Source organism: Pseudophryne corroboree, chromosome 3 (genome assembly GCF_028390025.1).
Source record: "Pseudophryne corroboree isolate aPseCor3 chromosome 3, aPseCor3.hap2, whole genome shotgun sequence".
Lineage (NCBI taxonomy): Eukaryota > Metazoa > Chordata > Amphibia > Anura > Myobatrachidae > Pseudophryne > Pseudophryne corroboree.
This window is the reverse complement of record NC_086446.1, coordinates 794,876,248-794,890,921: the sequence shown is the minus strand read 5'-3', so window position 1 is coordinate 794,890,921 and position 14,674 is coordinate 794,876,248. Positions and strand designations below refer to the sequence as shown.

At 44.6% G+C, this 14,674-nt stretch overlaps 1 protein-coding gene across 1 annotated transcript in view; it reads left to right on the top strand.

Annotated features, from left to right (window-relative positions):
- Positions 1–14,674, top strand: part of LOC135056898 (VPS10 domain-containing receptor SorCS3-like) — a 1,027,710-nt gene that overhangs the window by 329,164 nt on the left and 683,872 nt on the right. Inside the window, 1 exon segment of the mRNA XM_063962650.1 lies at positions 703–802. Within this exon segment, the coding sequence (XP_063818720.1) occupies positions 703–802 (100 nt within the window).

The window sequence follows — 14,674 nt, the reverse complement described above, 5'->3', positions numbered from 1 at the left end:
ATACTGGCTGCTTTATTTTTATACTGCAATTTAGATTTCAGTTTGAACACACCCCACCCAAATCTAACTCTCTCTGCACATGTTACATCTGCCTCCCCTGCAGTGCACATGGTTTTGCCCATTAGAGAACAAATTTGCTGCTGCGATCAGATCTGAATTAGGCCCATAGCTGTAGCAAAGTTCTGCCTAATTATTTTTATATAAACAACAGTGATAAATACATACCTCCCAACATGAACCTCTCCAGGAGGGACACAATGCTCTGCTTCTGGACTTTTCTCTTAATTTATGATTGCTGGCACCTGTGTTGAACAGGTTAATGGATAAGAAAGGTGTTTCACCACAGGTGATGGCAATCATACATTAAGAGGGAAGTCCAGGAACAGAGCATTTTCTCCCTTATGGAGAGGGTCAGGTAGGCAAGTATGCTTTAAGGTCCCATGCACCTTGCCAGGCTTCTTCTCTTTCCACTATACACAGGAGATATTAATTCTATAAATCAATATGCAGTCAGGCCAAGGGTGTGCATAATGGCTCGTGTTTTCCCAGGGGGCCCATTCTCACGTTCCGTGGCCGTCTATATACAATTGATGGACCAGAGAACCACACGCCAGAATTAATTAGCAGAATACAGACAATATTATTTCTCTCTCACATTTTGCATTTCCCCAGGAAATTTAGACTTTTCTTTGTCTTTTCCAGGTCAACGGATTACGGGACAACCTATGAGAAGTTTAATGAGAAGGTGGGGCTGAAGACTGTCCTCAGCTACCTGTATGTGAGCCCCACCAACAAGCGAAAGGTGAGTCCCTGACTTCTTGTATGTATATAGCGGTTGTCACAGTATATCCATTAGATAGTAAAGTGCTGGGATTAGAAGGATCTCACAATGACCAGCTCCTGGCTATAAGGGGACGGTTTGGCATTATGTATACATTGACGTGCGGGTAGTAATCTAAAGGACCAATGTCCAACTGCAAGTCTTGGGCCTTGTTCTCCCCTCAGCCACCACCCCAACCACGACACAAGGATTTCTCATTCTCTGTGATCTCAATGGGGTGTTTATTACTATACTGTATATCTATTTACTTTTATGACTAATTACTGCTTTGTCCTTGTTTAAGAACTAGTTTTATATACAGTAGGTGAGACCTGCAAACTAAAGCAAGACAAAAAATCTCCAATAAATCGCATAGGTTTTCCATTCTCATAGGGTTTGTGCTAGTGATGTCAGCATGTGATGTCATAGAGCATATATTTTTTTATACAAGAAATGTATTACTTACTTAGACCTACATAATTAGAATCTATCTATATAATAAGAAATAAAGTGGTGTGTGTGTGTCTTTTATGCACAGCCAGCGCAGGGAGTCAGAGGACCAACTGGTAAACTGCTCTGGCCGTTACTATCCATGGTCTCTAATGTTGGTCTGCAGAGATTTCTTTGGGAATTCAGGTTGCATCGCTAATCAATGCGACTGCTATAATCCCAATGGCGGCGCTAGTGCGCATGTGCCATCCTGCGCATGCGCTAGCAGCCAATGCGATCTGACCACATTGGCTGCAAATGCCTCTATCTGATTGACAGGCAGAGGTGCTCGCAGTGCGGCAACAGAGCGTTACGGGGGTTGTGTGGGCAAAACAGGGTCGGGTCCGATCATGAAAATACTCCTCCCACTATATAACTCTCAGTTTGTGGCCTCCTGCTGCCTCCATTCCCCACCTCACATCATGTCACTGCCCCTGTCACATGCAGCCCTGTCCTCACTGACACATCCCTCATCTCCTGATATACTCTGTGCTGCTGGGGACCCTGCTCCTCCCACTATATAACTCTCAGTCTGTGGCTTCCTGCTGCCTCCATTCCCCTCCTCACATCATGTCACTGCCCCTGTCACATGCAGCCCTGTCCTCACTGACACATCACTCATCTCCTGATACACTCTGTGCTGCTGGGGACCCTGCTCCTTCCACTATATAACTCTCAGTCTGTGGCTTCCTGCTGCCTCCATTCCTCTCCTCACATCATGTCACTGCCCCTGTCACATGCAGCCCTGTCCTCACTGACATATCACTCATCTCCTGATATACTCTGTGCTGCTGGGCACCCTGCTCCTCCCACTATATAACTCTCAGTCTGTGTCTTCCTGCTGCTTCCATTCCCTTCCTAGCATCATGTCACTGCCCCTGTCACATGCAGCCCTGTCCTCACTGACACATCACTCATCCCCTGATATACTCTGTGCTGCTGGGGACCCTACTCCTCCCACTATATAATTCTCAGTCTGTGTCTTCCTGCTGCCTCCATTCCCCTCCTCACATCATGTCACTGCCCCTGTCACATGCAGCCCTGTCCTCACTGACACATCACTCATCCCCTGATATACTCTGTGCTGCTGGGGACCCTACTCCTCCCACTATATAACTCTCAGTCTGTGTCTTCCTGCTGCCTCCATTCCCCTCCTCCCATCATGTCACTGCCCCTGTCACATGCAGCCCTGTCCTCACTGACACATCACTCGTCTCCTGATATACTCTGTGCTGCTGGGGGCCCTGCTCCTCCCACCATATAACTCTCAATCTGTGACTTCCTTGCTGCCTCCATTCCCCTCCTCACATCATGTCACTGCCCCTGTCACATGCAGCCCTGTCCTCACTGACACATCACTCATCTCCTGATATACTCTGTGCTGCTGGGGACCCTACTCCTCCCACTATATAACTCTCAGTCTGTGTCTTCCTGCTGCTTCCATTCCCTTCCTAGCATCATGTCACTGCCCCTGTCACATGCAGCCCTGTCCTCACTGACACATCACCCATCTCCTGATATACTCTGTGCTGCTGGGAGGCTAGCACTGTACTGGCATTCTTACCAGTTGAGGGGTGTGGTTAGCACTCAGAAAACAGAAGACCCATTTTTCACTTAATACTAATCTGAAAATGAATCTTGGGGTCACGGAAATTCCAAAATCCAGGGATAACATAATGATTACAAAATAATCTGAATATACTGTACACAGGGTCGGACTGGCCAACAGGGGTACAGGGAAACCACCGGCAGGCCCCACTACCTTGGTGCGTGCGCACTGCTGCCGCAACGCATGCACAGTCTGCTGATAATCGCTCAGTTGCGACACCATCAAAGTTGCGGCTGCATGTGAGTCAGGCCCAGCGTGGGCGGGATGTATCATGTATCCCATACTGCATGCAACACATCCCGCCACTTGTGTCTGTTACACCTTATCCAGGACTTACTGCAGATATTTTATGCCAAGGACAGATCTGCAAGTGTTGATTCATATATGGATTGCAGCAAACGTTTGATATTGACCACATCGTGCTGTTACTGAGTGATCATGATATAGGTGGTCATTCCGAGTTGATCGCTCGCTAGCAGTTTTTAGCAGCCGTGCAAACGCTATGCCGCCGCCCACTGGGAGTGTATTTTAGCTTAGCAGAAGTGCGAACGAAAGGATCGCAGAGCGGCGGCAAATTTTTTTTGTGCAGTTTTAGAGTAGCTCAAAACCTACTCAGCGCTTGTGATCACTTCAGACTGTTCAGTTCCTGTTTTGACGTCACAAACACGCCCTGCGTTCGCCCAGCCACGCCTGCGTTTTCCCTGGCACGCCTGCGTTTTTCCGAACACTCCCTGAAAACGGTCAGTTGACACCCAGAAACGCCCACTTCCTGTCAATCACTCTGCAGCCAGCAGGGCGACTGAAAAGCTTCACTAGACCTTGTGCAAAACTACATCGTTCATTGTTATAGTACGACGCGTGTGCGCATTGCGCCACAAACGCATGCGTAGAACTGCCATTTTTTAGCCTGATCACTGCACTGCGAACAAATGCAGCTAGCGATCAACTCGGAATGACCCCCATTGCCTCAACCGTTATCCGAGAGTACACAAATACCCAGTACCGCAGCGAGTGACTGTAAAGTGATCAAGTATATGTAAGAATGTTACAGAAAATGTTACAGAATCTAGGTACAATATAATTCACTGTCAGGTTTAATGGTAAGTAGATTCAGTGGGCAGAATACACGAAGAGCGCGGAGTACATTCCGCCAGACATCACAGCGGTACTAGTCGCACATGCACTGACGTATATTGCGAAAGACAGCCCTTCCGCTAAGAGCTGTCCTTTGCGATGTCCTCCCGCCACTTGACTTCCCGCGTTTCGGCTTCGGGAGTCCATCTGGCCATGCTCAAAGTGATGAAGCAGCGGTGGGGCATGCTGGGAGGAATCCGATTGGATGCCCAACACAGCGCGTCACAGAAAGAAGGCTTTTATAGGGTAACATCAGCAAAAGGCTGGAGACTCCGCGCCAAAGCCCTGGACTGTGGAGCATCGGAATCCGGACACTAGTAGTGATGTGCACCGGAAATTTTTCGGGTTTTGGATTCGGACGCGTTTTGGCAAAACCTCCCTGAAATTTTTTTGTCTGATTCGGGTGTGTTTTGGATTCGGGTGTTTTTTTTACAAAAACCCCTCAAAAACAGCTTAAATCATAGAATTTGGTGGTCATTTTGATCCCATAGTATTATTATCCTCAATAACCATAATTTCCACTCATTTCCAGTCTATTCTGAACACCTCACACCTCACAATATTATTTTTAGTCCTAAAATTTGCACCGAGGTCGCTGGATGGCTAAGCTAAGCGACCCAAGTGGGTGGCACAAACACCTGGCCCATCTAGGAGTGGCACTGCAGTTTTCTAGCGAGAGGATGAGTGCTTCCATCCTCATGTGAATCTGAACCACTAGCCATGAACATAGGCCAGGGCCTCAGCCGTTCCTTGCCACTCCGTGTCGTAAATGGCATATTGGCAAGTTTACGCTTCTCATCAGACGCTTTTCATTTTGATTTTTGTGTCATTTTACTGAACTTTTGTAGTATACTTGACGACACAGAGGTAGAGCAGTGGACTACTGTACCGTACTGCTATATATATATATATATATATATATACTGGTGGTCACAGCAACATTCTGCACTGTCCTCCTACTATATACTACAATGCAGCACAGATATGGAGCGTTTTTCAGGCAGAGAACGTAGATATTTGCAGCACACTGAGCACAGATATTTGCAGCACACTGAGCACAGATATTTGCAGCACACTGAGCAGATATTTGCAGCACACTGAGCACAGATATTTGCAGCACACTGAACACAGAAACTGAGAGAACGCTGCACGTCCTCTCCCTATCATCTCCAATGCACGAGTGAAAATGGCGGTGACGCGCGGCTCCTTATATAGAATCCGAATCTCGCGAGAATCCGACAGCGGGATGATGACGTTTGGGCGCGCTGGGGTTAACCGAGCAAAGGCGGGAAGATTCGAGGATGCCTCGGAACTGTGTAAAATGGGTGAAGTTTGGGGGGGTTCGGATCCCGAGGAACTGAACCCGCTCATCACTACCGGACACAATAGTCCGCAGCTCGTGTCAGACCGGTAATGGTGACTGGTTCCACTGTGATGCATTCTTTGTCCCACATAACATCCCAGGTGTGGACAGGTCACAGAGACATACTGCGGGCCCGTGTGCTAGAGGGAGGCGTGACCAACCATGGTCAGGCATGCGCAGTCGCAATGACGAGGTCATATTCGGCAGTGCTACATTTCACCACTACTGAAGCGGTAAATAGATTCTGATTTGTGGATCAGCTGCCTCCGTGCCGGAGCAGTGATGAATTGCTTCGACACCTGGCGGAGAACTGAAAACCCTAACCCCTCAATATTTAGCGTACTGCAATGTACAATGTACAGCTACCGGACCTGTCCACTAAGATACAGAGGCTGCAGCCGGCACCGGACACCGGGTGCTCCGTTACTTCCGATTGTCAAGAATCCGGTGTCACGAACTGGTCTCTCACCTTTGCGGGTTCTGGGGTTCATCCGTTGCCAGTGCGGTTGCTCGCGGTGCTGTGCGCCCGTGTGGGGACGCGGCGTGATCAGTGGCACAGGTAATGCAGAGTCTGGGAACTGTGAGTGCGGGGACCGAATGGCCGAAGGCACTGCGGTGTGTCTGCTGTATAGGAGGTGGCCATGTTGGAGACCAAATAGGTAATACAGAGCACTTGTGAAAACACCTGTGGGCAGGTGTAAACCAATCCCGTGCTTGTGCTGCCTTTAAGTAGGCTGGGATTATGTTACTCTGGGCCAGTGCTTTGTTGTATTAACGCTGTGCTCTAGCTCTGAGCTCTCTCCGTGCATTCCTGTGTGATTCCCGTGGTCCAGATATCGCCTCCGTTCCCAGAGGTTCGTCTTCAGCCTTCACTGCTAAAGATCCACCGGCTCTCCGCTGTGCTATCAGTTAATTGCACACCTACTGGAAATAGTTGGATTCCCAGAGTCCTGCATGAGGTTACCTTGTCTGCCTGTCTTCAACCATACAAAGTTTGGAGGATTCCACTACCCTCAGCTGTTCGTTTGTTCTACTCTGCATTTAACCCGTTCATCACCTTATCATCTGCTACAGTTTTCACAGTGATCTCCGGAACCCGCAAGTAACCCAATTAAGTACTTTTATTTTCTATGTTACCATAACAAGGATAATTCCTCACAGCCTCTCAGTTAACTCTCAAAACTTCATTGCAAATCCTTACAGTTATTTCTTCATGTCTGCATTACCCAGTTAAACACATTCTGCCGTTCAGCATCAAAGCTTGTTTATATTTGGACAATTCAACATTTATTCATCAGCTTGTTTCATATACAGTTCCATGAACATTTCTTTTATTTGTCTTTGAGATTCATTCTGCATATTATTTCTGCCATTCCTGCAATACTTCAGTATAATATGATGATTAACAACTTGTCATTTAACTCTTTACTGAATTGTTATTTTTAATAAATATATGAAACGGAACTTTCTTCGTCCTCCCTGCTCTCTTCATACCCCAGCACCTACACCTGTGGTTGGTTCCGGGTTAACGGATTCACAAAAACACCCGGACCTGACATCCGGGCGCGTCTGAACAGCATAAACGAAGCTCAATGTCATGAACAATAAAGGAGGTTTAGAATGGGTGATCTGAGTAGATGTTGGCGGTCTGAGCCAGGTGGTGCCGCACCTCGTCCACCACCTCCTGGCGAGTAGCACCCTGCCCACCCCCCTAGTTATGGCCCTGCCCTATCACCTTTGGATTTTCAGATATTAGGAATAATATGTTAACCCTCCAGCTCCCAGTCCTTCATGGCGCTCAGACGGTTAACATGTGGCATCATATTTCTTCCATTTGCAGGATCCCGGAGCCATAAGATTGTATTCCGGGCCATAAAGCAGTATTTGCTTGTGGAAGAAATATATAGTTCTGTCGTAAATGCAGGTGTAGGAGCTGTGACATTAATTCTGGAAATTATTACAACGCTAGACGGTAGCCGGGAAATGAGATGTGGCGTTCCCCCCTCAGGCGGGATATTTATGCCTAATTAGAACAACAAGTTCCTGGATGTTATTCAACTCAGGAAATGAGCAACATAAAGAAGTGAAATCCGTAAGTAAGGAGCGAAGTTCTCTCGCCGCAGCCCTCGATTAGTATGTAAATATATACAGCGCAGGCTAATGAGCAGGTACAGAACGGGGAAGGCGCAGGACGCCGCGATTTCCATACATAAAGACCCAGCAGTGACTTGGTCGCAGCCGGCACCCAGCCTCACCCAGGGGCGGCTGATGGAAAGGTCTAAGACACGTTCAACTAGCTAGATTAGTATCTCTCTCATTTATAGCACAAAAAAAAGTCGCCATTAATAATTTACTGCGGCAGGAAATCAATGAGCTCCCAGTTGCTTCAGCCGTTCTTATTGAATTAAAGTGTTAATAAAATTTGCTTATGCTAAAATGATGGAATATTCAAGTTTTGTCAAGTTTAAATGGGTCCGGAAGATATAATGACGTCTGTTAACTGTCTGCAGCCCCCGTATCTGATAACGGGCCTGACTTCTACAGGTTTGGGGCTTATTAGAAAAGTGACGCACTCTTGATGGAATATTTGTTGACACTGGGTGATTTAAGGGCAGGGTTTAGGGTGGAGGATAGATGTTATCACGCCCGTCTAACTAGGGAAGTGGGCAAGAGGGGGGGGAGTGTCCTGCTTGTCCAGGAGGACTTCACAAAATTCTGGCGACTCCTGGACGTCTTAAAATAATAGGCAAGTATAGGGAAAGGGGGGCTATAGTTGTAAATAAGTAAGGGGTATGGACCCTATTCAGCATCAGTTGCATTTTCGCAAAACTGCACCTACTGACGAGCAGATGTTGGGGGCCGCCCAGCACAGGGCAATTCAATTGCAATGGCATCGCTGACCCCGTAAAACAAGGGTAGCCCCCTGCCCGTGCAGCCTAGCCTCCATGTTTTGCACCGCAGTGGCTACATGTGAATTCACGCGTTCTCCCCGTATACGGCTCCGCCCCACCCCCATTTTCGCCATCCCGCCCCGCAATGCCACATCGCCATCCCCAACCGCCCTGCAAACGCCTCTGCCTGTCATTCAGGAAGATGTGTTCGCATCAATGCGATGCAATCTCATTGGCTGGCCCGCGCAGAACAGACCCTGCGCGTACACACTGGGAAAAAACCCAGCCAGATGCGATCGCATCACTTCAGCGATGCAAGATGAATAAGACCCAATGTTCCCATCATTGAGGAGAAGCCACAGCCACATCACTGCGGGTGATATTCTGAGGACTATGAAAGTAACTATGGAAATATGATGTGCATAAAATAAGCCCCATTGATTACAGACGTATAGACTGTGGAGGTGCAGCATCATCTTCTGTAATAATATAACGTGTTAGGGATACGCTGGAGAGAATAAAGCGACAAATCCATCTCTCAGGCCTGCAGTGAATGCGTCAGGCAGATTTATCATCCTCACACCCGTTCACCCCCCCTTACTGCACTAAATACCGCTCCCACTGCGCAGCAGACTGGGCTGACTGTTTTCGCAAGCAATTATAATGAATACTTAATTCATTCATTAACTGTAGTTGACACGAGCAGGATTAGAGAGGCGTCAGGAAGAAACTGTGCGATCTCCACCATTGCTCCTGGTCCTTTCCCCGCCCCCTTCGCTGACAGCACCTTATTAGTGCAACGCTGACGCTAGGCTAGCGCTCATTAGTGTCTGGTGGATTAGCAGCTATGCGGGGCAGGAGGGAAGTGTAACATCTACCTCTAATTGATTTACTAGTGAGGAGGATAATTATTCGCCCAGGATTACAGATGTACCCTGGAAATAAAGTGTCACATTTGTTAGCGGGAAAGGGCACCGTTTGGTGTTCGTGTGTCTGCTGCGGGGGTGTAATATAGTCACAGGTCGCAATGATTTCAATACATCCACTGATACTAGTCTATACCCAATTCCTGATACTACCGTCCGAGCCTGGGGGCCAATCACAGGACAGCTGTGCCAGTTACCGGGATAACGTAGTATGATATTGTACAGCGCAGTGTATTACTATGGCAGTATGGTATAACACTGCTGCATTATATAGAATAGTACAGTGTTTCTCAAACTCGGTCCTCAGGACTCCACACAGCGCATGTTTTGCAGGTAACCCAGCAGGTGCACAGGTGTATTAATTACTCACAGACACATTTTCAAAGGTCCACAGGTGGAGTTAATGATTTCACTTGTGATTCTGTGAGGAGACCTGCAAAACATGCACTGTGTGGGGTCCTGAGGACAGAGTTTGAGAACCTGTGGAATAGTACAATATTGCATAGTATACTATACTATACTATGTGCTAACTTTGTAGAATTATTAGTTAGATATAGTACAATATTATTTTATAGCAAAGTATATTATAGTACAACATAATATATTATGGTATAGTCTAATGCAGGCATTCCCAACCTCAGTCCTCAAGGCACACTAACAGTCCTGGTTTTAGTGATATCCAGGCTTGAACACAGGTGACTTAATTAGTAGCTCAGTTATTTTGATTTAACCATCTGTGCTGAAGCCTGGATATCACTAAAACCTGCCCTGCTTCGGTGAGAATACTGAGGCCGGCATTCCAATGGTGTAAATACCAATAGGGCATACCTCCCAACATGACCCTCTCCAGGAGGGACAGAATGCTCTGCTCCTGGACTTCCCTATTAATTTATGATTACCATCACCTGTGCTGAAACACCTTTCTTATCCATTAAACTGTTCAACACAGGTGCATACAATCATAAATTAAGAAAAAAGTCCAGAGCAGAGCATTGTGTCCCTCCTGGAGAGGGTCATGTTGGGAGGTATGCAATAGGAGGGAGTTAGACTGTTCCCCCCTCACCTCTAACCCTCCCTTTCCACAACCTAACCTGCCCCCTTAGTGCATAACCCTAACCTCCTCACGGTGGTGCCTAAACCTAACTGCCCCCCCCTCCCCAGCCCTGACCCGCCATTTTTGCATACTGTATAGCATACCTCCCAACATGACCCTCCCCAGGAGGGACTGAATGCTCTGCTCCTGCACTTCCATTTTAATGTATGATTGCCATCACCTGTTCTGAAACACCTTTCTTATCCATTAACCTGTTCTACACAGGTGATGGCAATCATAAATTAAGAGAAAAGTCTAGAAGCAGAGCATTCTGTCCCTCCTGGAGAGGGTCATGTTGGGAGGTATGGTATAGGGTGTGAATGTGTACGCAATTACGACTGATTTTGCGTTGGCTCCGGTGGTCGTCTCTTTAATTTTTGGTGGCATCTCTACTTGCTAACGTTAGCTGTTCTATAGTCTAGAACAGGGGTTCTCAAACTCAGTCCTCAGGACCCCACACAGCGCATGTTTTGCAGGTAACCCAGCAGGTGCACAGGTGTATTAATTACTCACTGACACATTTTTAAAAGGTCCACAGGTGGAGCTAATTATTTCACTTGTGATTCTGTGAGGAGACCTGCAAAACATGCACTGTGTGGGGTCCTGAGGACCGAGTTTGAGAACCTGTGGTCTAGAAAATCGCAATTGTATTTATGTACAAACATGAATTAGGAGGAGACAAACCGCGCAGGGAGCCACGCATGCACAGAAGGGGCAGGTCGGAGGTCACACCTCTGTGGAGAGCCGCAAGGTTCTAGCGCTGGTGGCAGTTCACGCCTATAACACGCAATGCGACTATCCTATTGTGTTATCGTTGTATAAATCACTGGGTAGTCTGCATGTGGAAGTAAGGGGTACCGTTTTGGGCATCTCACTGTAAGAAGGATGAGAAGGTTCAGATATGGGGCACGGAAGGGTTAAGTAACAAAGCGAGGCTAGAAAGCTGTGAGTGGCATCGGGAGTCTCCTGTAAGTGCGGATAAGCCGTAACAGATGAGGCCGTGATGGGAAATTCATTAACAGAATGTAAAAATGGATTGTCTGCCTTTCCGGTAAGGAATGGGATCTGTATCTGTAATAAGTAGAGGACATTATGGAGGTGACTGGTAGAGATCCCTCCGGCTGCCGTCTCTGCGGGATTTCTGTAGCTTCCCCATGGTCACATGGCTGCGTCCATTACCCCGTCCCCTGGATCAGCTCAATATAAATGTGTGGATGCTGAAGATTCGTCTTTCTGCAACTTCATAATGGTGTAACTACAGTATGAGTACCGATGTTACTTTGAGTACCGATGTTACTATGACTAATGATGTTACTATGAGTAACGATGTTACTATGAATACCTATGTTACTATGAGTACCTATGTTACTATGAATACCTATGTTACTATGAATACCTATGTTACTATGAGTAACGATGTAACTATGACTAATGATGTTACTATGAGTAACGATGTTACTATGAATACCTATGTTACTATGAGTACCTATGTTACTATGAATACCTATGTTACTATGAGTACCGATGTAACTATGACTAATGATGTTACTATGAGTAACGATGTTACTATGAATACCTATGTTACTATGAATACCTATGTTACTTTGAGTACCGATGTTACTATGAATAGTGATGTTACTATGAATAACGATGGTACTACGAGTAACGATGTAACTATGACTAACGATGTTACTATGAATAACGATGGTACTACGAGTAACGATGTAACTATGACTAACGATGTTACTATGAATAACGATGGTACTACGAGTAACGATGTAACTATGACTAACGATGTAACTATGACTAACAATGTAACTATGACTAACAATGTGACTATGAGTAACGATGTAACTATGACTAACGATGTAACTATGAGTAATGATGTAACTATGAATAGCGATGTTACTATGAATAGCGATGTTACTGTGAATACCTATGTTACTATGAGTACCGATGTAACTATGACTAACGATGTAACTATGACTAACGATGTAACTATGACTAACGATGTTACTATGACTACCGATGTAACTATGACTACCGATGTAACTATGACTAACGATGTGACTATGACTAACGATGTGACTATGACTAACGATGTTACTATGACTAACGATGTTACTATGACTAACGATGTTACTATGAATAACGATGTTACTATGACTAACGATGTGACTATGACTAATGATGTGACTATGACTAATGATGTTACTACGAGTAACGATGTAACTATGACAAACGATGTAACTATGACTAACGATGTGACTATGACTAACGATGTGACTGTGACTAACGATGTGACTATGACTAACGATGTGACTATGACTAATGATGTTACTATGAATAACGATGGTACTACGAGTAACGATGTAACTATGACTAACAATGTAACTATGAGTACCAATGTTACTATGAGTAACTATGAGTAATGATGGTACTATGAATAGCGATGTTACTATGAATAGCGATGTTACTGTGAATAGCGATGTTACTATGAATAGCGCTGTTACTATAAATAGCGATGTTACTATGAATAGCGATGTTACTGTGAATAGCGATGTTACTGTGAATAGCGATGTTACTGTGAATGACGATGTTACTATGAATAGCGATGTTACTGTGAATAGCGATGTTACTATGAATAGCGATGTTACTATGAATAGCGATGTTACTGTGAATAGCGATGTTACTATGAATAGCGATGTTACTATGAATAGCGATGTTACTGTGAATAGCGATGTTACTATGAATGACGATGTTACTGTGAATGACGATGTTACTATGAATAGCGCTGTTACTGTGAATAGCGATGTTACTATGAATAGCGATGTTACTGTGAATAGCGATGTTACTATGAATAGCGATGTTACTATGAATAGCGATGTTACTATGAATAGCGATGTTACTGTGAATAGCGATGTTACTATGAATAGCGATGTTACTATGAATAGCGATGTTACTGTGAATAGCGATGTTACTGTGAATAGCGATGTTACTATGAATGACGATGTTACTGTGAATGACGATGTTACTGTGAATAGCGCTGTTACTATGAATAGCGATGTTACTGTGAATAGCGATGTTACTATGAATAGCGATGTTACTGTGAATGACGATGTTACTATGAATAGCGATGTTACTATGAATAGCGATGTTACTGTGAATAGCGATGTTACTGTGAATAGCGATGTTACTGTGAATAGCGATGTTACTGTGAATAGCGATGTTACTATGAATAGCTTTGTTATTATGAATAACGATGTTACTGTGAATAGCGATTTTACTGTGAATAGCGATTTTACTGTGAATAACGATGTTACTATGAATAGCGATGTTACTGTGAATAGCGATGTTACTATGAATAGCGATGTTACTGTGAATAGCGTACTATGAATAGCGATGTTACTATGAGTACCGATGTTACTATGAGTACCGATGTAACTATGACTAACGATGTAACTATGACTAACGATGTAACTATGACTAACGATGTTACTATGAATAACGATGTGACTATGAGTACCAATGTTACTATGAGTAACTATGTAACTATGAGTAATGATGTTACTATGAATAGCGATGTTACTATGAATAGCGATGTTATTATGAATAGCGATGTTACTATGAATAGCGATGTTACTATGAATACCTATGTTACTATGAGTACCGATGTAACTATGACTAACAATGTAACTATGACTAACGATGTAACTATGACTAACGATGTTACTATGAGTACCGATGTTACTATGAGTACCGATGTAACTATGACTAACGATGTAACTATGACTAACGATGTAACTATGACTAACGATGTAACTATGAGTACCAATGTTACTATGAGTAACTATGTAACTATGAGTAATGATGTTACTATGAATAGCGATGTTACTATGAATACCTATATTACTATGAGTACCGATGTAACTATGACTAACGATGTAACTATGACTAACGATGTAACTATGACTAACGATGTTACTATGAGTACCGATGTGACTATGACTAACGATGTGACTATGACTAACGATGTGACTATGACTAACGATGTGACTATGACTAATGATGTTACTATGACTAACGATGGTACTACGAGTAACGATGTAACTATGACTAACGATGTAACTATGAGTACCAATGTTACTATGAGTAACTATGAGTAATGATGTTACTATGAATATCAATGGTACTATGAATAGCGATGTTATTATGAATAGCGATGTTATTATGAATAGCGATGTTATTATGAATAGCGATGTTACTATGAATAGCGATGTTATTATGAATAGCGATGTTACTATGAATAGCGATGTTATTATGAATAGCGATGTTACTGCGAATAGCG